General features: G+C 43.5%; 2 protein-coding genes across 3 annotated transcripts in view; both read left to right on the top strand.

Moving 5' to 3' along the window:
* The window catches only part of LOC115194415 (cytosolic phospholipase A2 zeta), a 53,285-nt gene extending 36,462 nt beyond the window's left edge, over positions 1–16,823 (top strand). The window contains exons 13-15 of one of the 2 annotated variants that reach the window (XM_029754100.1): positions 12,855–13,029; positions 15,960–16,069; positions 16,202–16,528. In XM_029754100.1, coding sequence (XP_029609960.1) covers positions 12,855–13,029; positions 15,960–16,024 — 240 coding nt within the window. In that variant the 3' untranslated portion in view covers positions 16,025–16,069; positions 16,202–16,528. Of the gene's footprint in view, positions 1–12,854; positions 13,030–15,959; positions 16,070–16,201 lie in introns of both variants that reach the window. The other variant, XM_029754097.1, reaches the window with a different exon arrangement.
* LOC115194420 (cytosolic phospholipase A2 zeta) lies at positions 1,137–9,665 on the top strand. The gene is made up of 9 exons (XM_029754105.1): positions 1,137–1,282; positions 1,747–1,802; positions 6,907–6,930; positions 7,036–7,143; positions 7,430–7,572; positions 7,725–7,920; positions 8,324–8,429; positions 8,833–8,974; positions 9,133–9,665. Exons 2-8 carry the CDS (start codon positions 1,776–1,778, stop codon positions 8,919–8,921), a joined length of 693 nt encoding a protein of 230 aa, XP_029609965.1. The 5' UTR covers positions 1,137–1,282; positions 1,747–1,775; the 3' UTR covers positions 8,922–8,974; positions 9,133–9,665.
* Positions 16,824–27,094: the final 10,271 nt, after the last annotated feature.

Here is a 27,094-nt window from a genome sequence, read left to right as displayed (position 1 = left end):
ACGTGATCAAGACAAAGGAGATGATTGTGGACGACAGGAAAAAGAGGACCGAGCACGCCCCCATTCTCATCGATGGGGCTGCAGTGGAGCAGGTTGAGAGCTTCAAGTTCCTTGGTGTCCACATCACCAACGAACTAACATGGTCAAAGCACACCAAGACAGTCGTGAAGAGGGCACGACAAAACCTATTCCCCCTCATGAGACTGAAAAGATTTGGCATGGGTCCTCAGATCCTCAAAATGATCTACAGCTGCACCATCGAGAGCATCCTGACTGGTTGCATCACTGCCTGGTATGGCAACTGCTCGGCCTCCGACCGCAAGGCACTATAGAAGGTAGTGCGTACGGCCCAGTACATCACTTGGGCCAAGCTTCCTGCCATCCAGGACCTCTATCCCAGGCAGTGTCAGAGGAAGGCCCTATAAATTGTCAAAGACTCCAGCCACCCTAGTCATAGACTGGTCTCTCTGCTACCGCTTGGCAAGTGGTACCGGAATGCCAAGTCTAGGTCCAAGAGGATTCTAAACAGCTTCTACCCCCAAGCCATAAGACTCCTGAACATCTAATCAAATGGCTACCAAGACTATTTGCATTGCCCCCCCCCCCTTATTTACACAGCTGCTACTCTGTTGTTGTCATCTATGCATAGTAACTTTAATAACTCTACCTACATATACATATTACCTCAACGGCAGGGTAGCCTAGTGGTTAGCATGTTGGACTAGTAACCGAAAGGTTGCAAGTTCAAATCCCTGAGCTGACAAGGTACAAATCTGTCGTTCTGCCCCTGAACAGGCAGTTAGCCCACTGTTCCTATGCCGTCATTAAAAATAAGAATTTTTTCTTAACTGACTTGCCTAGTTAAATAAAGGTATAAATAAAAAAACTGGTGCCTCTGTACCAGTACCACCTGTATATGGTCTTGTAATTTTACTGCTGCTCTTTAATTACTTGTTACTGTTATTTCTTATCCATATATTTTTAGGGAAACTGCATTGTTGGTTAGGGGATCGTAAGTAAGCATTTCACTGTTGTATTCGGCACATGTGACTAATACAATTTGATTTGATAACGAAATACTCACCACCATAGAAAAGGGGCGTGTTAAGTGTTTCCTGCATTTTTCTCAGTAACTGTCAATCTTAAGGGGGTGTGTGTGTGTGTGTGTGTGTGTGTGTGTGTGTGTCAGAGGATGGGACTAGAGTGTGGAGATCAAGAGGAGATCGACTGGAGGTGAAGATTAAGACTGGACTAGTCTGCTGTACTACACTATACAGCTCTGGTAAGACGTCTCTGTCTAAACACTGCATGTAGCATTTGTGTTTAGTTGTATTATTTTATTGATTTATGTATTTATATATATATATATATATATATATATATATGATATTGTTATAAAGCCCTTTGTGACAATCTGTCTTTGTAAAAAGTGCTATACAAATAAATGGGATTGATTGTTGTGTAATAGAATGATGCAGGTGACCTTTATTCAAATCAGTCTAGAGTCTTTGGCTTCTAGTTTTGAAGTCACATTGATAGATGTGTTTAGGACATAGAAAATATATATTAGAGTGTCTTTGGGTTTCAACTATGTCCTTGGACCCAAATGTGATCATTTAGAGTAATTGACTATCACAGTACTGTTATTATTATCTGAATATTTATTTTACTCTAAATAACATCTTATTGAGAGTTTTCTGACCCTATGACATGCATAAAAACCAAGGGATTGGTTTGTGTTTTAAGGATCTGTTTAAGTGGACTCAGAGAGAACAATGTTGAAACAAACAGATATTCCTGAGGTAAGAAACTCATCATCACAATATAGAGAAGGACATTTGTCTGAAATAAACCACACAATATTATGTTTGGTTCTCGTCAAATACTATGCTACTGCATAGCTGATATCGCTCAAATATACATTGAACACAACCCTTTTCTGTTGTTGTCAATACTAAGCTCACCAAATTATATTATAATGAAAGGAAACTTCATTATGTTTATGTTTACACAATATGAGGATGACATTTGTCTGCAACATACCACACGGTATTGTAATACATGTATATGAATATGCATCCAGAATGAAGGAATAAAATATTATTTTCTGACAGAATTATGTTTTATATCTTAAAATAACTTTTTATGAAATACCATGTTACTTTAGAAGTGTTATGGCTCAATTAAATACATTGAATAAAACATTTTTCCTTAGCTATCAACACTTTAGTTCACCAAATGATATCATTATTGCTTGCTTACGTGCTGCTGTGCGTTTTGTTGCCGATCTTACTTTGCTACCTGACTACCTCACGGTTTTTACTTTTTCCATTACCGTATATTTTTAATTTTCCCCTGGAAAGTCAATTAGGCTATTCTAAGAATTGGAAGAAGAGAACAATTGAAAGCGGCAGCTCTAGCCTTTTTTATTTTGCTACACTTCCATTTTTGTAATGTTATTTGAGGATCTGGCTTTAGGCTAAAAACAAACTGCTAACTGCTAGCCTCCGGGCCCAAAACCACCTGTCTCTCATGGCTTCGCTCACCCCTGGATGTACCACCTGCCAGTATCTGAGCCAGAGAGTCGCTGAGCTGGAGGGGAGAGGATCTGTTTTGCGCCAGATCAAGGAGGACGAAGAACTCCTGGACTCCATGGTTGCACAAACCACCTCCAAAATCGACGACGTCACCTGCCCCTGGCTCGGCACCTCAACTTTTGGGGCGCCTGTAAAGGAGAAACTCCATTCGGTTCCCTTAAACGAGCCATGGCCCAGGCTAGGAGCTAAACCGAAGGGCCTGGTCTGTTCCACCCCTTCTGCTCCGCCTCAGGATGCCTGGATTGCTGTCTGGGGCGTAAAGCACTCCAGGAAACGGAATCCATCAAATGTTTCGGAGATGCTACAATTGGGGAGAAGATTCGAGGTCCTGGAAGACCTGGAAGTGCATTCCAATCATACTGTACAGGGTCCCTCCGCTACAGCTACATCTCTACTGCTGCCGTCTCAGGTGGAAGTGCCCAAGCATACTCATCTGCGCTCCTTGCCCGCCGCTAGGTCGTCAGACTCAGCTGCTAGCCCCCCTCAACCTGCTAGGAGGCAGATCACCCGGGAGAGGCCCTGTCATTTACCCAATAAACCCATCTGTAGTCCTTTCGTTCTCGTGGTGGGTTCATCCATGGTCCGAAACGTTTCCATCCGGAAAGCTGAGACCTTCTGCTACAATGGCGCTAGGATCCCAGGCCTAAATTCCATGCTACCGCTACTTATTAGCAAGCACTCCGCCGCTTCAACTGTCATTGTCCATGTTGGGTCTAATGACATTAAACTCCAGCAGTCAGAGAAATTGAGAGACGATTTTAAAACATTGATAAATACGCTGCTGGAATCTGGGAAGCAGTGCGTTGTTTCCGGTCCATTTCCATCCCCACGCTACACGGATATGGTTTTTAGTCGAATACGCCAATTACACACCTGGCTTAAGGGATACTGCTGCACGATGGGAATTCCATTTGTGGATAACTTTGCAGCTTTTTACAGACCGACCAGGTCTATTTCTTCGGGACAATTTACATCTTAACAGGTATGGCTCCAGCATCCTCTCCACCAACATGTCTCTTACCCTTGCCTCATGTAGAGCCTTTGATACCTGACGTTGTGTATTTTCGGGGGTTGACTTTTGGGATTGTACGCTCCCCTATCAGACTACGTTCAATGCTCCTCTCCCAGTCTCATTAATTAGTCCCTCAATTACAAATATGGAACAAACTACAGTTAACAACCTTTCTGCAATTCCTAGATTATTGTCCAATCACCGTATTGCGAATACTACTCACATGCAGAGAGGTATTGTTAGTAGTAATCTTGTCCCCATAAAATTGAGCTCTGTCAATAGCTCAAATGGTTTATTGCTCATCCAGTGCAGCTTCAGGTGCTACCTTGGATACTCCATCTGATATGAATTCCTGTAGCAATGGCATTGGAATAATTCATTTGAATGCTAGAAGCCTGATACAAAAGTTGGACTTTATTGAAATTTTGGTCTCACAATCAAATGTTGACGTATTGGTTGTATCTGAATCGTGGCTGTGTGATTCTGTGCCTGATTCAGATGTTCAGTTGATTGGGTACAATATTTATAGAGCTGACAGAGTTGGTAGAGGTGGTGGTATCGCGATTTATGTAAAATGCTGCCTAAATGTTTCTGTGTCCATATCAACCTCTGTCCCAAAGCAATATGAATGTCTAGTTTTAAATTTGGTACTTGGTAATAATGCTCGTTTAACTCTAGGAGGGGTATATCGCCCCCCCTCAGCTCCTCCTTGTACTCTATGCAAATTATCTGATATACTGTCTAATTATGCAAACTCTGAATTACTGATTTTGGGAGATTTTAACCTGGATTGGCTTTCACCAGTATCCGATAAATTAAGACATTTGTACTGAGCTAAATCTAACTCAGCTGATAACTAAACCAACCCGTCCCAACTTTAAGAACCCAGTAAAATCTACTCTACTAGACATTATTCTAACAAATACCCCCCATAAATACACAGCCAGTGGGGTTTTTGCAAATGATATCAGTGGCCACTGCCCTATTGCTTGTATTAGAGATACCAGGCTGAAACACTCTGATCCCTGTATAATCTCTAAGAGAAATTATAAACATTTCTCACAGCAAGCTTTTACCCTTGACTTATATCACTCTGAGTTTTTATCCACTTGCTGCTTTCTGGACCCGGTTTTAGCCCTTGCTTTTTTTCTCTTCTATTGTTACCTCTATGTCTGATAAACATGCCCCGCTTAAGAATCACAGAGTAAGAAACCGAACCAGTTCTTGGTTCTCTCCTGAATTGTCAGGTCTTTTCCTGCAAAAGAATCGGCCCTGGGCCTTGGCGAGGAAAACAGGTACTCCAGCTGATTGGCTGTTTTTTAGGCAATTGAGAAATAAATGTACTGCAGCTGTCAAAAAGCCAAAATCAAATTACTTCCTTAATGCTATGACAGATTCTGCAGGAGATCCTGCAAAATTCTGGAAAACCGTTAATTCACTGAAACGGGGGAATTCTGCTGTTTCTCTTCCTAAGCAAATTACCTCAGATTCCTGTATCCTAAGTGAAAAAAATGATATTTGTGATGCTTTTAATAAGCATTTCATCTCTGCTGGTTTTTTATTTGAAAGGAAAAGTGGCCATTGTGGCACTGGCAAGTTAGTTGATTTTTCGTCTTGCTTTTCAACCGTTACTCTGAAAAATGGTAACCCTGTTTTTAGTTTCCAGAAAATAACCGAAGCAGAGGTTCTAGCTGCCCTGTGTGCCATTGATACTAAGAAATCCTTAGGCGCTGACAATTTAGACCCGTTCTTACTTAAGTGTGCTGCACCTATCATTGCTGGTTCAGTGACACACATTTTTAATCTAACATTAAGCACAGGAATTATCCCTAAGGTGTGGAAAGCAGCTTTTGTTCTGCCATTACATAAGGGAGGTGACGGTAGTGATTTGGATAACTATCGACCCATCTCTAGGCTCCCTTGTCTGGCAAAGATCCTAGAATCTATAGTCAACAAACAGTTAGTCTTTTCTTTCTGCTAACAGTATTCTTAGCACCAATCAATCTGGTTTTAGATCTAGACACAGTACCACATCGGCCACTATGCTTGTTGTAAATGATATTGCAAATGCCTTAGATGATAGAAAGCACTGTGCTGCATTGTTTGTAGATTTGTCAAAAGCTTTTGACACTGTAGACCATGCTATCCTTTTGAGTAAGCTGTCATCTATAGGAGTGGCCACGGATGCCTGCCGATAGTCATAAAACCATCTTAAAGATAGAACTCAGGCCGTCATGGTCGACGGGGTCAAGTCTGACTCCTTACAGTTACTTAAAGGGGTCCCTCAGGGTTCAATAATTGGCCCACTATTGTTCTCACTTTATATAAACAACATTGGTGATGATGTCAGATATTGTAAATTCCATTTATATGCAGATGACACAGTGATGTACTCTATTGCTCCAACAGCGGACCAAGCTTTAATGCAGTTGGAGTCTGATTTTAGGATACTACAGGGGTCTCTTTTACAGCTTAAACTTGTTTTAAACGCTAAGAAAACAAATGTCATGTTTTTTTCTAGGTCTAAACTCTCAGTTAGAAACACTTTTGTAATCACTAGCTTGGATGGTACTCAAATCAAACAGGTCTCTGCATATAAATATTTAGGGGTATGGTTAGATGATAGGCTTTCTTTTAAAAAACATGTTACTGAATTGGGAAAAAAGCTCAAATTCAAGATAGGGTTCCTTTATAGAAACAGGGCTTGTCTGTCCTTTGTAAATAGAAAACAAATTGTGCAGGCTACTTTTATGTCCGTTTTAGATTATGGTGATATTATCTATATGCATGCATCGGCAAACACATTAAAACCACTGGATGCTATTTACCATTGTGCACTCAGGTTTATCACGGGTGATAGTTACAAAACTCATCACTGTATCCTTTATCAACATGTGGGTTGGGCCTCTCTATCTGTGAGGCGAGAGCAACATGCTCTCTTGTTTATTCATAAAGCACTTCTTTTAAAACTACCTCCATATATATCATCATTAATTTCCACTAGATATACAAATTTCAAAACCAGATCACAGATGTGGATTATATTAGAGACTCCTGTGGTCTCCACAGAGTTGGGTAGGACTGCCTTTAGTTCCTTTGCGCCTTATTTATGGAACAAACTGCAGATCCAACTTAAGTTAGACACTCTGGTGTCCCTTGCCCATTTTTTAAAAATGTTATGGAGGATCAATATGATGTTATCTGTGATTGTTTCTGTTGAATTGTGTCTTTGTTTTGTACGTTTGAAATGTTCTTGTCTGTATGCCTAAAACTGTATATGTCAACATGTTTACACAGGGCACAGCCGTAAAAGAGATCCAGGTCTGTCTGTTTTCCCTGTTAAAATAAATAAAAACAATTTTTAAAAAATTATGAAATAATATGCTGTACACATACATCTTTCTGTCTCTTTCTTCATTCTGTCAGACTGTGCGTCTGTCTCACTCCATCAATGATGAAGAGATAAAATACGTGACGGCGAGGAAGTCTCTGATTAAGGAGTGGCTGAAAGGTCAGGGTTTCGACTGTGAACTGGTGGGTAGTCCTGTCTTCTCTATCGATCACCCTCTCTGGTACACATGGTCTTTCTCTAACTCCTCCCTGTCTCCACAGCCAACTACATAGGGAGCCCCCTCCCCACTCCCATGTCTCCAGCTGCCTGTTGTTAGCCCAACCCCCCCCTTCTTTCTTATTTAAAATATGATGGGACACTGATGAGAATGTCTCTAGATTTGATCCCTTTTTTTGTTCTTTATTCATTTCTTTCTTTCTCTGTCTCTCTCTCTGTGTCTGTCTGTCTCTCTCTCTCCCCATCTCTCAGGAGAATGTTCCTAACATAGCGTTGCTGGGGTCAGGTGGAGGAGAGAGGGCAGCAGTGGGCATGCTGGGATCTCTGTTTCAGCTGGAACAGGACAACCTGCTGGGCAGCCTCTTCTACATGTGTGGGGTGTCAGGCACCACCTGGTACACACACACACACACACACACTTATTTACTATTATTCTTAGCAGGGAAGTTCATTTTGAGTGACCTAAAACAAATTATTTGTCTCTCTCTCCCTCCCTCTAAATCACTCACCCAATCACTGACACACACACACACACACACACACACAGGTGCATGTCATCCCTGTACAGCGATTCAGATTGGTCGTTGAATAAGCGTTGTGATGAGGTGATAAAGAAGCTGAAGGGTCCTACAGTGGGCTTGAGCAAAGCTGTGGACTGGCTGAAACAGTGGAAAGACAGCGACCAGGACTTCACCCTCACTAACTTCTGGGGCGCCTTCACTGCCTGCTATTTCATGAAAGAGGTCAGTGTATGATTGTGTGCGTGTTTCTGTGTCTGTCTGTCTGTCTATTTGCCAGTATGTGTGTGTGTGTGTTTGCGTTTGTTTGTGTGTGTGTGTCTCTATCTGCCTGTTCGCCTGTGTCTGTCTGTCTGTCTGTGTGTGTCTGTCTGTCTGTCTGTCTGTCAGTGTGTGTGTGTCTGCCAGCGTGTGTGCGTGTGTTTCTGTATATCTGTCTGTCTGTCTGTCTGCCAACCAGTGTGTGTGTGTGGAGGTCAGTGTATGGTTTAGGTATGTGTGTCCATCTGTCATTCTTTCTCTCTTTCTCTCCCTCTGTTGAGCTGATTACCCCCCCACCGTTCTCCCCCCCATCTCTCCCCCCGTTTCCCCCCATCTCTTCCATTTTGTTCTCTGTCTCCTGTATCAGATGAACACTCGCTGTCTCTCTGAAGAAGCTCACAGGAACAGCACCAACCCCTACCCCATCTACAGCGCCATAGAACTGGAGCACAACAAACTGGACTGCACTAAAGGTGACGTTCGTTCAAACCTCAGAGTTTAAATTAATGTTATTTGCGTAAAGCTTCCTATTGATTGATTCTGATACTTAGGTATCATCTTTGTAAAACAGGGTTCCAAGTTGAACGTTTCAGAGTTCTGTGAATGCAGCATCAATCAATCAAATGTATTTGTATTGAGCTTTTTACAAAGACAATTGTTTCAAAGAGTTTTACAACCAGAACAACACAAATAATATAAACAATGAATACAATATGAACAAACACTCTACTGTAGAGGCCCAAAAAGCCAGCCAAGCATTAGTCTGTGTCCCAGTTGGGCTCTGTTAAGAAGTAGTGCACTATATAGGGAATAGGGTGTCATTTCAGACAAAGCCAATGATTGTACATTTCTGTAATATCCACCTGTTTTCTGTAGGGGTGTGGTTTGAGATGACCCCCCCACGAGAGCGGCTTCTCTGGATTGGGCGCTTTCGTCCCCACTTCCTTTCTAGGGAGCCAGTTTGAAGGCGGGACTCTGAGAGAGAAGAGGAAGGAAATGGACATGGTTCTGCTGCAAGGTGGGGCACGCACAGAAGCACATGCACACAACCACACACGCACACAAACATACACGTGCGCACACACACACAACTTTGTCCCCATTGTTGATATCTCATCGTTTTTTTCACAACTCTTATAGATTATTAATTGTTGTTTGTTTGTTGTTGCTGGGCAGGTATCTGTGGGAGTGCCATTGCAGATGGGCAGAGGAACAATGCTGAGGTAGTAAAAATGATCTGGGCCTTACTTGGAGGTAAGTTACAGTGCAGCATGCTAGCTAGCCTGCAAGGCTAGTGTGTAGGATTGTAATTTTGAGGGGATCATTGAAACAATGTTCCATTTGAGTTCATTTGTGATAAATAACTTAAATTTTTTTAATTAGGTAAGACTTCTTACAATACGGTAGTCTTTCACCCCTCCCCTTACTCCAACCCAACCAGACGATAAAACATCCATCAGACAACGATAGAGAGACAACGCAAAAGAAAAGTCAATAAGAAAGAATGAACATAGTGCCTGTATGTACAATACAACCCAGGAACAGACCCAGTACAGAAACACAAAGATATAACAACAACGAAGAGAATCACCTTCAATTAAAAAGAAACACAAACATAAAACAATACTCCAAAACAATAGAAGACAATAAACTACAGAACAATACTAGACAATAAACTACAGAACAATACTAGACAATAAACTACCGAACAATACTAAATGATAAACTGAAGGACAATACTGGACAATACTAAACAAAAACATGCGTAGACAAATGATATCCACGGCCATTACAGTAACATCTCTCAGCATCCCATCCATCCCTCACACCTGCTTATGAGTTCCCATTTTCTTCTATGTTCCTGTGTTTTCCCATATTTGTTTTGTACCCACACTACCCTCTGTTTTTTTCAGTTACATTTTCTGCTGGCATTAAGACTGAAGGTAAGGAGTTTTAACCATCTGACTGTCTGTGTGTGGGGAGATTCATTGGACTGTTCAGAAATAGCATGACGTGATCTAAGATACCACATGTAGACAGACCTATATTCTAACCCCATTCTAATTCCATTTTGATCTTTAAAGCCACAATCCGTCATTTAAACAATGACAAAACGTCATGGGGGATGGAGTTGTAAACATATTTCGAGGCAGTACAGTGTTTGTTCACATTCCTGTTATAGAAAATGGTTTGAGTAAAATCTGATTTATGTTTTGGGTTATGATGGTTTAATCTAGTTCTGATCCTTATGTGACCAGGGGTAGGGAGTCTCCCAAGTGGAAGAAACAAGTGTCTACCATTAAGCCAAGAGGACATCCTCAAGTTCTGAGTGTGACACTTGAGTTTTATATGTCTCAGGCAGGGTGACCTCATCACTGGGCTGGCTCCAGTCATAAGCAACTTACTGTTGAGGGTTAGAATAGTAGAATATATAAGGTGCGAGTTTGAAATTTGGTTGTGCATCAACAATATTGCTCCTTATATATCAGTCACTGACAGTCACTCAATTAGCCATGTCAGCTAACCATTTTTTGATTGGTAAGTTAGTCTAGCCGCTATCTAAACTTGCAGTAATCGTGGCCGAATACCGACCAGGCACGCAGGGCGTGCTCAGGGGCCCTGACCTCCCATTGATTTGGTTGTTAGTCACTCACTCTAACTCAGATATCATTAACATGGCAAAAGTAATGGTAAAATGTGTAAAATTTAAGGAAATGTGCTTTAAAAATGCAAATATGTGTCTCCACGCCATGGCAAAATTTGTAGAATTGCATGAAATGTGTTAAAAAAAAATCCAAAAGTTTCTCTCTGCTCCAGGGCAAAAAGTGTAGAACTGCAGAAGGATTGATTTAAAACTGCAACATTTTCTTTACACCCCATGGCAAAATGTGTAGAATAGCAGGAAAATAACCAAAACTAAATTGTTTCTCTCCACCGTCAAGAGGGGGACCATGCCTCACATGTCTCATCACGAGAGGAGAGTGTGTTTCCAAATCACCTCCGCTACACGTGACCAACCTGTTTTGTTCCGCAGGGCAGGACAGCATGATGTTGATGTCTGCGACAGGGGGGAAGGTAGAGGTGTGTGAGAGTGTGCCCTCCCAAGTGGTGAGGTGTGTGTCTGAGCTGATGGTGAATGCTGAGGACCCAGATCCACTGAAGACATGGGAAGTCATCACCACACTGAGACAACTACTGGAAGGTGAGACACACACAAACATGCTCAGGCACAAACACACACACACACACACACACACACACCATTATCATGAACTATGTGCATAATGACTTTAGGTCTTGTGAGCAGTAAGGGTGAGATGCTGTGGAACATGGACTCTGAGAGGTGGAAGAAAACCAGCCTGGTGGAGAGAAAGGAGTTCATAGAGACAGTCAGTCTGGAGCTCATCCTCACCTCAGACAGCTGGACAAAAGACTGGAAGGACAAACGCTACACCTGCATTGGTAACAATGGCATTATATTACTCCAACACCAATCACCAACACAGGTGATCAATGAGGTCTAAAGCTTCATTTTTATCACATGCTTTTTCAAACCATGTGTTACATGCCAGACCATGAGGGAATCTTTCTTGTTTTGGCCTCTGAAGATGAATCAAAGTATATGGTGACAACGGGAATGAAGGATAAGATGTCAATAACAAACTCCTGGGTCCCTGATGGTAATGTTTTTTTCATTTCCTTTCTGTCCACTATGATTACTATGGAATGTGTGTGTGTGTGTGTGTGTGTGTGTGTGTGTTACAGAACAGACTACATACTGTCTCCATCACTGAGAGAATTTTTGACCAGTTGCTATGAATAATTTGAAATTGGTGTGTGTGTCTCCTCCAGAGTTGTGGATTGTACAGAACATTTTCCCTCTGGTCAAAAAATGGGAATGGGGAACCGTGTACAACTTCTTCTTTAATATCCAAGGTACAGTAACATCAGACCTCTTCCTAACATGATAACATAACTAGTATCAGTCATCAGGATCTTATGTTTCCCTCTAAAATATCAGCTTTCTCGCTCTCTCTCCTCTCTCTCTCCACCCTCTCGCTCCCTCTACCACCTCTCTCTCTACCCCCTCTCTGTTTCTCTACCCCCCCTCTCTCGACTTCCCCCCTCTCTCGACCTCCTACTCTCTCGACCCCCCCACCTCTCTCGACGGCCCCCCTCTCTCTACCCCCTCACTCTCTTTTTCTCTCTCTACCCCTCGCTCTCTCACCAACGCTCTCTCTCTCTACCCCTATCTCTCTCTCTACCCCCTCGCTCCCTTTACCACTTCGCTCTCTTTCTCTACCCCCCTCTCTGTCTCTCTACCTCCCCTACCCCCCTCTCGCTCTACGCCCCCTCTCTCTCTACCCCTCCTTTCTCTCTATATCCCCAGATACTAACGTTCTGAGCAGCATGGCATCCAAAGAGAAGATTCACCTGGTAGATGCTGGGTTAAAGATTAATTCTCCCTACCCCCCCGTCCTGCGCCCATCCAGGGATGTCGACCTCATCATCTCCTTGGACTTCAGCGCGGGAGATCCCTTTGAGGCAAACACACACACATACACAGACAGACAGACAGACAGACAGACAGACAGACAGACAGACAGACAGACAGACAGACATGGCTTATTCCTGTTTCATTACCTTTCTATCCAGTATGATTAAAATGGAAAGTGTGTGTGTGAATTCCAGTAAAGCCTTTCAGAAGAACATGAAGTGCCTAGGTAGTAGTGACCCTCTCTCTCTCTCCCGTCTCCTGCTCTCTCTCTAGGGAGTAGGGGCTACGGAATAGTGACTAGGAAGTAGGGTCTAGGGAGTGGTGCCTTGGGATTAGGGACTAGGGGCTGGTTTGTAGAAGGACATTGACATAACTATACTACTGATCCTGCTCCACACAGACGGTGCTTAGTGCCAAACAGTACGCAGATGAGCTGAAGCTCCCCTTTCCCCCAGTGAAGGAGAGTGTGAGGAAGGAGAAAGAACATCCTCAGGACTGCTACGTTTTCGAGGGGCGACGCCCTGAAGAGCCCACCATCATGCACATGCCCCTGTTCAACCTGCGGAACTGCAAAGGTCTGTGGTAGTCATCATAGTAGTCAGTGTCTATCTGTCTTTTATACTTGTCTCTCTGACTACACCCTATTCTGACCTCTCTCTTATTTTCTGTCTCTTTGTTTTTCTCTGTGTCATGTCCTTTTCTTGTTTATCTGCACCAACTGTCTGCTTTTTATGATGCCACTAGTATTTAGTATTTTTTATCAGGAACCTCATTGGCTACAGCTACTCTTCCTGGGGTCCACACAAAACATTAAATATGGCATACAAAACATTAAAAGACCATTACAGCTGACAGAACTACATAAAATGACATAGACAACATTAATAGACAGGTACAGAACTACATAAATAAAAATACACACTTTCATATTCTTATGTCTTAGCAATCCATGCAACCTACACTCATAATAAAGGCTACACTGCAGTCCTCCATTTTGTTACAGTTAATTACTGATCCTGATCTCTCAGAAGCAGTTGTTCTGTAAACTCTAGCGAGAATCTCTCAACATTACCACCCGTGTCCTTGGTATTCCCGTCCTTGGTATTCATTAATCATGTGATTAACTGATGCTACGGCAACCAAAAATGACAATGGAAATGCAACAATTCTATTCAGCTCATAAATGAACCAAACAATGACCTACAGATGGTTTCCTCCCCACTAAGGCTTTAATGTAATCATTCACCTCAGCAACCATGTTGGAAATTCCTCCAGCTAAAGTTTCAATTTACTAGAAGTATTTGCATTAACCATTTTCTCCTCCCTTTGTCATGGTCTTTACTTACATGCTGACCAGACCGCACGCATGTTGATTTTGTCCCCCCACACCAGACGAGATCAGGGCACGCATGTTGATTTTGTCCCCCCACACCAGACGGGATCAGGACACGCATGTTGATTTTGTCCCCCCACACCAGACGGGATCAGGACACGCATGTTGATTTTGTCCCCCCACAACAGACGGGATCAGGACACGCATGTTGATTTTGTCCCCACACAACAGACGGGATCAGGACGCGCATGTTGATTTTGTCCCCCCACAACAGACGGGATCAGGACACGCATGTTGATTTTGTCCCCCCACAACAGACGGGATCAGGACACGCATGTTGATTTTGTCCCCCCACAACAGACGGGATCAGGACACGCATGTTGATTTTGTCCCCCCACAACAGACGGGATCAGGACACGCATGTTGATTTTGTCCCCCCACACCAGACGGGATCAGGACACGCATGTTGATTTTGTCCCCCCACAACAGACGGGATCAGGACACGCATGTTAATTTTGTCCCCCCACACCAGACGGGATCAGGACACGCATGTTGATTTTGTCCCCCCACACCAGACGGGATCAGGACACGCATGTTGATTTTGTCCCCCCACACCAGACGGGATCAGGACGCGCATGTTGATTTTGTCCCCCCACACCAGACGGGATCAGGACGCGCATGTTGATTTTGTCCCCCCACAACAGACGGGATCAGGACACGCATGTTGATTTTGTCCCCCCACAACAGACGGGATCAGGACACGCATGTTGATTTTGTCCCCCCACAACAGACGGGATCAGGACACGCATGTTGATTTTGTCCCCCCACACCAGACGGGATCAGGACACGCATGTTGATTTTGTCCCCCCACACCAGACGGGATCAGGACACGCATGTTAATTTTGTCCCCCCACACCAGACGGGATCAGGACACGCATGTTGATTTTGTCCCCCCACACCAGACGGGATCAGGACACGCATGTTGATTTTGTCCCCCCACACCAGACGGGATCAGGACACGCATGTTGATTTTGTCCCCCCACACCAGACGGGATCAGGACACGCATGTTGATTTTGTCCCCCCACACCAGACGGGATCAGGACACGCATGTTGATTTTGTCCCCCCACACCAGACGGGATCAGGACACGCATGTTGATTTTGTCCCCCCCACACCAGACGGGATCAGGACACGCATGTTGATTTAGTCCCCCCACACCAGACGGGATCAGGACATGGAGGTTGAAATATCAAAACAAACTCTGAACCAATTATATTAATTTGGGGACCTAACGAAAAGCATTAAACATTTATGGCAATTTAGCTAGCTAGCTTGCTGTTGCTAGTTACTTTTTCCTGGGATATTAACATTGGGTTGTTATTTTACCTGAAATGGACAAGGTCCTCTACTCCGACAATTAATCCACACATAAAACGATCAACCAAATAATTTCTAGTCATCTCACCCTTCCTTCAGGCTTCTTATTATTATTATTATTTGGACTTTATATGGCGGTTGGCAACCGAATGGAGTGTAGACCTCAGTTCATCTTTCAATCACCCACATGGGTATATGTTCCTAAAAACCAATCAGAAGATGGGAGAGGCGGGACTTGCAGCGTGCTGAGCGTCACAAATAGAACCAAGTTCTATTTAAGCGCCTGGCCACGCAGATGCTTGATGACCACACGAGCAGTGTGGGTGTAGTGATTGAATAACATGTGTACATTTATTTTGCATAATTCACGCACACGACGTGAGCGGTGTGGTCAGCATGTAAAGCCATGGTAAATATAAGCGTTGGCGGAGCACTATAGCAGCCATACTCAAACGCTGTCCGGATCCAGACCAAGAACGGGGTCAATATGGACTACCGGTACCGAGTGTGAAAAATAATAAATAATATATAAAGTGTGTTTTCTCATGGCTAAAATAATGTGGACCTGCCTACAATGCATAGATTAAAAGGGAATGTCAGCTCACTGTTTTATTCCTCTGAAACGTAATATTTGAATAAAGTTTTGGTGATTGCGATGTATTTCCAAGCTGTCTCAGGAGTCAAACCCTTTATCGACAGTCTTGACTACTTCGCGATTGCTCTTGTTCCATTCGCATATGGGAAGTGTGTGTCACCAAAGAACAGTATTTGACTCGTCTTAAATATCCCTATCAGCGCTGCCTGAGGACACACCTCAAATATTTCCACTCCTCCCATCTGATTGCAAGGAGCTGATATAAGACACGTCAACTGCCGAACCTGGACGTTAGGACTGGAAAATGCCGGTGGGCCAGTTTTTACATGAAAAAATTGCAAACTTACGTGTTTTTGACACTAGAGCCGCCTTGATCCCCCAGCTGTAAATAGAACCCTCTTTGTTCAAAGTTGTGTTGTAAGGTTCTCTGTTCTCTTCCTAGGCGAGGAGGAGATTAAGAAGGAGAGAGAGAAGTACACAACGTTCCAGCTGCACTACGGTGTGTCTGACATCGAACACCTCCTGAAGAAGGCCCAGGACAACTTGAAGAACAACAAAGACAGGATCCTGGAGCAGATCTTGTTGGCTGTCAAACGCAGAAAGAATCGCAAGTCTGTGGCTCAAGTCTTTATCTGTGGTGTAAAGTACTTCTTAAGTACTTTATGGGAGTATCTTTACTTTAACTATTTACGTATGACAACTTTTGCTTCACTACATTCCTAAAGAAAATGATCTATTTTTTACTCCATACACTTTCCCTGACACACAATAGTAGCCTAACTGTTTTTTTGGTTACATTTTGAATGCTTAGCAGGACATAAAACATTTCTAAATCACACACTTATCAAGAGAACATCCCCTACCTGTTCATCCCTACTGCCTTTGATCTGGCGGAATGATCAGAAGCACATGCTGCTCATGGGTTGCTCGTCTGTGTTCCCAAGAAATGCTGTCTTGAATTAAAAAGATTTGTACCTACACAGTGGAGAAAGCAGAAACGTCTGTGTACGCTATCCCTAATGCAGTAAAAATAAAAATCAAGTAAGCTTTATGAAAACACATCACACCCTTTGTTTGAATTTGGGGGTTTTATGCACCAGCCAAGCTTCTGGGAGAGCGAGGTGATCCCCTTTTTGATTACGCTTCGCTTTGATGTCTCAGACTGTTGGAGTGTGCCCCTGGCAATCCGTCAAAAGGTTCAATATAGGTTCTGAATGAACGGTGAGGTATTTTCCATATGTTTAAAATGCATATTTTCCAGGACATTGAATTTAGAAATTTAGATTTAGAAAATATGTATTTTCCGAATGTTGAAATCAGGTTAATTTTCGGCTCTGAATGAAAGTTGAAAATAAGTGATTTATAGAGGTCTATGTTTGGGCCAAATCATGGCTGGTCCAGACCGAACAAAATCTGAACCAAACATAGAAGTCTATGATTGGTTAAGAAAAGTGGAGGTAGAAATCTAGTCCTCTCCCGAACTGCACCCAAAAGACGTCCAAAAGGCATCAGCGTTGGTCCGTCCTTACAGAGGTGTAGCCTACAATGTTGCCTGAAATGTAATTTTATGAATGCCCATCTATGTGGTAAGCCTACCGACGTCCGGACAAGACCAAAAAAAGTCATCCAAAAGACGTTGTCTCATGCTTGCTGGGGTGTAGCCTACCTTGTCAGCCCCCAGTGGAATTTTATGAATGACCATCCATGTGGTTGGCCCACCATTTGTAAAATTGGCTTTATTAGGCTCGATTCAATGTGACTAATCAATTTGTCTATTTCAGCTCTGAACACCAGCTACCTAACTTTATCAGGAGTTATAACAAGCCTATTTGCAATGTGTTTACTCAGCAGGAAATGCAGAAGTATTTTTTTCTCGCTATGATCAGCTTGTCAAATTTATGGATAATAACTTGAAACCACTGATCATGACAATGGGGTGAAACTCCTGCAGAACAGTTGTGATCGTCCATTCCATATTGTCCATTTTACTTTGACCTGTCCTGTTATTAGGATATGTTGTTAACATGACAGCTCATTTTTATTTGATTGAGTGCCATTTAGGTTAGCCTATTTGATCGGAGAAACCTGCATGATGTAAAAGTGTCCTACATCTTCATACATTTTATCTCCAGGCTGTAGGATACAGAAAAGGCCACATATTCTTTCTAGCATATCCTCTATCTGCTACATGATTTATGTTAGATCATGTTGTTCAATGAACGTTGGTGGAGCGCTGCAGAGATGCATCTCTCCAACAGCACCCTGGAGAGGCTGTAGGCTCCACAATACATCATTTATCATTTTGTTTATTGGCTCTTTTAATCCACACATACTCTACAGTGGCTATGCCTGAAACATAATACTCAAGTCACACCATTGTTGTACATAATGACATATTCCATGTATTATTCAGCGCTGCTGTTCACTTATTTATTGAGCCTAAAATGTTATTCATTGTGACAACAGGACAGTCTCAGAATAGAATTGACTGCGCTTTTCTCCTAAATGGCACCCCATTCCCTACATCAGGATTTCTCAAACTCTGTCCTGGGCCCCCCTTGTGCTCATGTATTGATGTTGTCCTAGCACTACACAAGCTCTTCTCTGTCCTGGGGCCCCCCTGGTGCTCATGTATTGATGTTGTCCCAGCACTACACAAGCTCTTCTCTGTCCTGACATCCTAATGGTGGAGCCAGCTTCCCCTAGAAGATACGACAGCAGAGTCCCTGCCCATCTTCCGAAAACATCTGAAACCCAACCTCTTCAAACAGAAACTTATATCTTGAACCCCTTCCCCCCCTTCGTGCTCTGACTCTACTGACAGCTACGTTATTGAGGAAAAATGTACTTTCTTTGCCTGTAATATGTGGTTGTCCCAGCTAGCTATCTTAAGATGACTGCACTAACTGTAAGTCGCTCTGGATAAGAGCATCTGCTAAATGACTCAAATGTAAAATGTAAATAACCAACTTTTTATCAAAATGTGATTATTTGAATCAGCTGTGTAGTGCTAGGGAAAGAAACTAAACGTGTACCCAGGGGAGGGTCCCAGGCCCGAGTTTGGGAAACTCTGCCCTACATAATGCACTAGCTTACTTTAGACCAGAGCCCTATAGGGATTGGCTACTACATAGGGAAAAGGGTGTCATTTGGGACAGCCTGTGTGATATGGAGGGGCAGTGATTGTGTTGACCTCACACAGTAGTGAGCCATGGTTCTTTATCCAAACAAATACGCATGGGAGATCATTTGGCTACTGCAGTATGTCTGGGTCATTTATTCTGCTCTCTATATCAGGGCTCTCCAACCCTGTTCCTGGAGAGCTACCCCCCTGTAGGTTTTCACTCCAACCCTGTTCCTAGAGAGCTTCCCTCCTGTAGGTTTTCACTCCAACCCTGTTCCTGGAAAGCTACCCCCCTGTAGGTTTTCACTCCAACCCTGTTCCTGGAGAGCTACTCTCCTGTAGGTTTTCACTCCAACCCTGTTCCTGGAGAGCTACCCTCCTGTAGGTTTTCACTCCAACCCTGTTCCTGGAGAGCTACTCTCCTGTAGGTTTTCACTCCAACCCTGTTCCTGGAGAGCTACCCTCCTGTAGGTTTTCACTCCAACCCTGTTCCTGGAGAGCTACCCTCCTGTAGGTTTTCACTCCAACCCTGTTCCTGGAGAGCTACCCTCCTGTAGGTTTTCACTCCAACCCTGTTCCTAGAGAGCTACCCTCCTGTAGGTTTTTGCTCCAACCCTGATCTAGCACTTCTAATAATTAGCTAGTTGATAAACGGAATCATTTTAGTTACAACTGGGGTTGGAGTGAAAACCAACAGGAGGGTAGCTCTCCAGGAACAGGGTCGGATAGCCCTGGTCTATATGCTTCGGACACAAAGACTATTCTTGTTCTCATAAACCAGGGGTATTCAACTCTTACCCTACGAGGTCCGGAGCCTGCTGGTTTTCTGTTCTAACTGATAATTAATTGCACCCACCTGGTGTCTCAGGTCTAAATCAGTTTCTAATTAGAGGTGAACAATTTAAAAAATGCAGTGACACTGGCTTCGAGGTCCAGAGTAGAGTTTGAGGGTCATAGACTATGGCTTGTTGACCTTTTAGACTACGTATGCATAACTAAATGTGAATATGCATGTAGGTCTATAGGCCTATATGTAGGTGAATGGGCCTGCATATGTATAGGCCTATACTGGTAGGGCTACATATAGGTGGATAGGCCTACTACATACACTGCACATTATAGTATAGCCTGCATCTCATTTCCTCGAACATTGCAGCAGCATACTGTGGACACAGACACAGACCTCATGACAGGCCTCCTGTAGGTACCCCCTGGAGGAGAGACATGGCACTAGGGTCAGTCACTAGAGGGGACACGGTGGTTAGTGGTACATCCTGGAGGAGAGACAGGGCACTAGGACCAGTCACTAGAGGGGACACGGTGGTTAGTGGTACATCCTGGAAGAGAGACAGGGCACTGGGACCAGTCACTAGAGGGGACACGGTGGTTAGTGGTACATCCTGGAGGAGAGACAGGGCACTAGGGCCAGTCACTAGAGGGGACACGGTGGTTAGTGGTACATCCTGGAGGAGAGACAGGGAACTAGGGTCAGTCACTAGAGGGGACACGGTGGTTAGTGGTACATCCTGGAGGAGAGACAGGGCACTAGGACCAGTCACTAGAGGGGACACGGTGGTTAGTGGTACATCCTGGAGGAGAGACAGGGCACTAGGACCAGTCACTAGGGGACACGGTGGTTAGTGGTACATCCTGGAGGAGAGACAGGGCAATAGGGTCAGTCACTAGAGGGGACACGGTGGTTAGTGGTACACCATGGAGGAGAGACAGGGCACTAGGACCAGTCACTAGTGGGGACACGGTGGTTAGTGGTACACCCTGGAGGAGAGACAGGGCACTAGTGTCAGTCACTAGAGGGGACACGGTGGTTAGTGGTACACCCTGGAGGAGAGACAGGGCACTAGGACCAGTCACTAGAGGGGACACGGTGGTTAGTGGTACATCCTGGAGGAGAGACAGGGCACTAGGGTCAGTCACTAGAGGGGACACGGTGGTTAGTGGTACATCCTGGAGGAGAGACAGGACACTAGGGCCAGTCACTAGAGGGGACACGGTGGTTAGTGGTACATCCTGGAGGAGAGACAGGGCACTAGGGTCAGTCACTAGAGGGGACACGGTGGTTAGTGGTACATCCTGGAGGAGAGACAGGGCACTAGGGTCAGTCACTAGAGGGGACACGGTGGTTAGTGGTACATCCTGGAGGAGAGACAGGGCACTAGGGTCAGTCACTAGAGGGGACACGGTGGTTAGTGGTACATCCTGGAGGAGAGACAGGGCACTAGGGTCAGTCATTATGGTACAATAGTGTCAGGAAAGCAGATCATAATGAAGTATGTTTGTTCTCATCCTCTCACCCATGGGAATAGAATGATTAAAATAGATAAATTATTGTGAACATTATGCAGTAAGTATAGTGTCGTATTACTGTAATATTATATAAGGCAGTCTATTCAGTGGGGTATATTTAGAAATGGACATGTTTGATATTGAAGTACAATGAAAAGACTGCTCAATATAATGAGATGGGATGAGTTGCCCTGGTTTCCATCCATTATAGTCTAAATGATTAAAGATAAAAAGAGAAATCAATAGAATGGGCCCCTTGAGACGTATTATTATAGTGTGTGTGTGTGTGTGTGTGTCGGGGTGTGTGCGTGTGTGTGTGTGTGTGTGTGTCGGGGTGTGTGCGTGCGAGCAAGCGAGTGACCAATATCATATTTCCCTGAGTGCTCATGTCAGCAAAGACGTATGAAACACACATCAAACATGAAACTGTGGTAGAGCCCAACTGCACTCTATGGATCTCAAACTCAACGTTTGTAATGAGACAACAACAGTGTTCTATTCACAGAATCAGAATGAGTAGAACAGGCATCCCCTTCTACAGCTTCTATTTCTATTGTCTATCCTGCATGTGGGCTGTTGATAATCAGGGACAGTGGGTCGTAGAGACTGGAGAGACACAAACACAGTCAATTAGCAGTTTTAAGACCTCCCACCTGCTGCTCTCACTCTTTCCTGTCTCTACATGCCCCAAATCGTTACTTCTCTACCTACCCTACAACAGAGAGTGTGGGTTAGGTGGGTGGGTCTCACTTTACAGGAGAGGTAGAGACCCACTCTCTCCTCAGGTTTCTATGTTTGGATTAAATCCTATTGATTTTGTAAATATTGGGGAGATAATTTGCTCCAGAAATCCTCATAAGAGTGTGTGTGTGTGTGGGCTTGTTGTGATGATAAATTGTTGCATTTCCAATCAATTAAACAGGTCTAGGAATTGCTTTGGTTATTGTTGATGTTGAATTTCATTTGTCTTTGTATTATGTTGCATGACAGTAGGTTTTACAGGGGTGACTGATTGCCCATAAATAATATATGCAGAGGACTACAATAAAAATAATCTTCGTTATAGAAAATTCAGCAACATTTCAGTTACTTGCATTGCCCCTTTAAACAGGCTAGATGAGATATTGATTTGGCCTAGTTTCACGGGAATTAAAACATTGTTTTTCATGCTCCAAAAGGCCTATGCAGTTTAGCCAAATGTAGTCCATAAGAAAATGAACAGATTCCAGACAGTGGCAAAGAAATGTATCCTACATGGGGCATCCCCCCACTGTCCTTTTGGGAAACCCTGTCCTTCCCACTGACCTGCATTGTGGATGGTGTTTCCCCCCACCCTCGGAATACCCCTCTGTTTGAATGACAGATGGGTTGGTGGCGCAGTGATTTTACGCATAGCAATACTGCCACCCTGTGGCGCAAGGCAGTGATGACATCGTGAATCGCATTCAGGAGAAGATTATAGCAAATACAGTGATATGTGTGGATTTATTTGTGAGGTGCGATGTGTCACTATAATTGGTTGCCTACTACGTTGTATATTTATTAGCTTTTTGTGGTTTACTTGACAGACGTATGTACATTACATATTTTTGTTATGCATTCAGGCTGTATCACAACCGACAGTGATTGGGAGTCCCATAGGACCAACAGCACCCCCTGTTGGTGAGATGGTAAATCTGAAATAATTTGTATTACAATAAAAAACGATTAAAAACTATTATGTGTTGCATTAATGATATACATTGACATGTTTTGCTCATGATATGATCTATTCAGTTGTGGTGGTTTGGAGTCGGACATGCTCTTGCTGTTTAGAGTTTAGTTTGAGCTAAATCGGGTCTCTCTCTCTCCCTCTGTCCCGCTCCCCTCTCTTCTCGCCCCCTTATAGTGGATATCAGGTGATCTGGAGAGGTGCTCGCAATAGTTTTCCACTTTTCTTTATTTGTTTACAATTCTTAACTTAACTTTAATGAAAAGGGAAGGGGAACAAAATAAAATAAAATAAGGAACATGCCATTCTTTCGTCTTCGTCTCACAGGCCTGCTCCTTTCCATGTCAAACACGTATGTTTCGGCCAACTAGACCTAGTCTAACAGGCAACACAGTGAGTGGTGCTTTCCACCCGCTGGTGCTGGATTTTGGTGAACGCTTTTCTCTACGATGGATCGCATACATGTCCATTTGTGCTCAGTTTTAATAGGCACAATCTTATACGTGCTCAGTCTACTTCAATACGTGCTCAGCCTACTTCTATACGTGCTCAGTCTACTTCTATACGTGCTCAGTCTACTTCTATACGTGCTCAGTCTACTTCTATACGTGCTCAGTCTACTTCTATACGTGCTCAGTCTACTTCTATACGTGCTCAGTCTACTTCTATACGTGCTCAGTCTACTTCTATACGTGCTCAGCCTACTTCTATACGTGCTCAGTCTACTTCTATACGTGCTCAGTCTACTTCTATACGTGCTCAGCCTACTTCTATACGTGCTCAGTCTACTTCTATACGTGCTCAGTCTACTTCTATACGTGCTCAGTCTACTTCTATACGTGCTCAGTCTACTTCTATACGTGCTCAGTCTACTTCTATACGTGCTCAGCCTACTTCTATACGTGCTCAGTCTACTTCTATACGTGTTCAGTCTACTTCTATACGTGCTCAGCCTACTTCTATACGTGCTCAGTCTACTTCTATACGTGCTCAGTCTACTTCTATACGTGCTCAGTCTACTTCTCTACGTGCTCAGTCTACTTCTATACGTGCTCAGTCTACTTCTATACGTGCTCAGTCTACTTCTATACGTGCTCAGTCTACTTCTATACGTGCTCAGTCTACTTCTATACGTGCTCAGTCTACTTCTCTACGTGCTCGTGCTCCGTCAACATTAAGAGGACAGAGCAACCAGACATATGCTCATTGCTCACATGGAGCACTCCAAACAAAATACAATGTAACAATTGACAAAACTCGTAAATAATTATATGAAATAAACCAAAACTTGTGAGAAACAAGTGTAGCAGGTTGTGAAATCTGAAAACAATGTTTCCAAAGCAGAGGTGCAGCACCTGAAAAATCAGAATAAAAAAAAAACATATTATTAAAAGAAATATACATAGATCTTTTTTTTCTCTCCACAAAATAGTGCACTGGGCCTTTACTACTCCTGTGTTAGCGGAAGCCCCACCCCCAAACAGCTTCCAATGGCTATCCCAATATGGCTCAAATTCACTAGCTAGCTAACCAACAACTGTAACGATGTATTTGAAACAAATGCTCATTGTGCAAATGTATTTGTTTTCAATAAACATAGTTTACATGTTATCAACAATCTAAGCCAACCCCGTCTGTTTTGCCTCAGTTGTGCACGCGTTGGTTTTGTTGCTAAACAACCAACCCGTCTATATCGGTTTAAAGTTTAGCCACGGCTGACCTGATAGCGAGGTCGAGGATGGTTTTGAATTCCACTGTAACCCAAATATAGATTGTAGCAATATTGATGTTACTCATATTGATGTTACACAGGAAACGGAAACCAGTTGTTACTTACTTGATTAATGTGCTGGTTGACAACATGCCTAGTAAAGTTTGCTTAACTATACATCTTTGTCTGTCGTGACTACAACACAAAGCATATTGAAACATGGTGGCAGCGGTACTCAAAAGAACCTGGATCTCATCGATGTAAATGAAGAACACATCCCAGGCGCAGTGTTGCCATCTCCTCAGTAAGGAAAGTAGCTATTGGCTGTCCTAAAGTCGCTAAATGACGTCATCTCCTAATTTGCATAATTGGCCATGTAATTGTGATGGATGCTGTAGGAGAGAGGAATAACGTCGTGGGAGAGACAAAAAGTGAGTAAAAAACACCCTGAATATGTTTAGAACTACAAATGAGCAAGCTGCAGAGAGTGGCACACACAGCAAATAAGAACCAGATATTTGAGACCATACTCTTCCTTCAGCACTTTATGGACCCCATTGTTAATCCCCGTCATAACAGAGGCATTGTCAGTCCCTATCCCCAGGAGTTTCTCTTTTTTAAGACAACACTTCGAGGAAAGCCACAACAGCATGGGCTATAGATTTGGCATCTCCTCCCTCCAACTCAACAAGCCCCAGAAATGTTGATACAATTGTCTGCTTGGTGTCACTAAAGTACCTTATCACAACCCCCAGGTACTTAGAAACACTTACATCTGTGGACTCATCGAGGAGGAGGCTGAAACGCTGGTCACCCACACCTGTGACCAACTTTTTCAGAAAGTATGGTGCTAGAACCCATTAATCATTTCTGTGCACTTTGTCCTGTGCATTTTGAAGTGGGTAGCAGCAGTGGATTCTGAGAAAGCAGCTCTACATGCTTCTCCAATGTGATCACATGCCAGCATGGAACAGTGTTCAGCGATAGCTAATGCTATGGTGGCCTCAGCCTTTTTTGCAGAGTCATTTTTTTTTACCAAATGGCAGCTTGTTTTGGGTGGAACTGTTAAGGCTTTGCCTTTTGACTATGTTTTTGAGTTGCCGTGTGTGAAATCAGCCTTACAATGCAGGCAGTATGCCTGTGTATCATCTCCAATAAACGGTTTCAACCAGCCTTTGAATTCAGGGTTTGATTCCCACTCCTTTCTGTATTTTTGAGTGTACAGTTTAGACTGAGACATGATGAGCTAGCCAGCTAGATGTTTAGCTTATGTCACAGAGAGGCACACACACAGTGGACAAGGTGAGTAAGTTACTGAGGCTGTGTGAGTCAAATGCAGTGATTTATTTTTGTGCAGTGATTTATTTTAGACAAAGAACATTTTACATTTAGATCCCGCCCTGAATGTAAGCCAGGGCGGGTTCAGCCAGCAGCGGCTTCCCGCATGCTCGATTCATTTGCAGTCTGGACGCGGAGGGGTGAACATCTCCTGCTCTGACTGCAGCTGGGAGGGACGGCTGCGCGAGGACTGGGCCACATGTGAATGCTTTGGGACGGAAGTGGGGCCCATGGCAGCACCCATTGCTCGTTGAGAAGAGTAAGAACGATACGTGCTTTCACGTCAGAGTCTCCAAAAGTCTCCACTAACACCAGAAAAAGTCGGCAGATTTGTTGCTAGTCAATTTTTTGAAAATGTGTTGCTAGAGGGGTCTGAATACTCACTAAATATAGCGACAAAGTCGAGCGGCAGTTTGAAAAAGTGCCGCGTTTACAGGCTAGTCATTGCGCCGAATGTCTACATTAGCTGGCTATCGTGAGTGACTCTATGCTAAAAGCTAGCTGGCTATTGGATACAAGCAATTCGTGAGTAGCTAACGTTCCATTCTATAACTAAATCGGCATGGAAAATACACTGAAACCTCCGGGAAAAATAGACTTTGATGATTGTAATTTAGCACTGACCTGGAAAAGATGGAACGAGGAATTCAATTTGTACATGGCTCTTACAATGAGAGAAAAACCTGATGACTACAAGATTTGTGAGACCCTATGTGTGGGCAGTACAAAAGACAATCTCTCTGTTGAGGAAGTAATTGCAGCACTGGATGCATTTTGTGATCCCAAGAAAAATGAAACAATTGAGAGAATATTTTTTCATGCGAAGTCAGAGACAAGATGAGAGTTTAGACAAATATCTCACTGAATTGAGGACTCTTGTGGCCACCTGTAACTTTGGAATAATCACAGACTCTCTTATCAGGGACAGGATTGTGGGTGGCACGTGTGACCCACACTTAAGAGAGCGCTTACTCAGAGAGACTGATCTCAGTTTAGAGAAATGCATACAGATTGGAAGAGCTGCAGAAATTGTCCAGACAGAGAGCTGAAGTCATGTGCAAGGCCCTGTAGCAGTGCATGCAGTAACACAGAAAGAGAGGCTGAGAGGGAGAGGAGACCCTACAGAGGGACAGAGCATTATACAATG

The sequence above is a fragment of the Salmo trutta genome, chromosome 5, assembly GCF_901001165.1.
Source record: "Salmo trutta chromosome 5, fSalTru1.1, whole genome shotgun sequence".
NCBI lineage: Eukaryota > Metazoa > Chordata > Actinopteri > Salmoniformes > Salmonidae > Salmo > Salmo trutta.
This window is presented reverse-complemented; position numbering and strand designations above follow the sequence as displayed.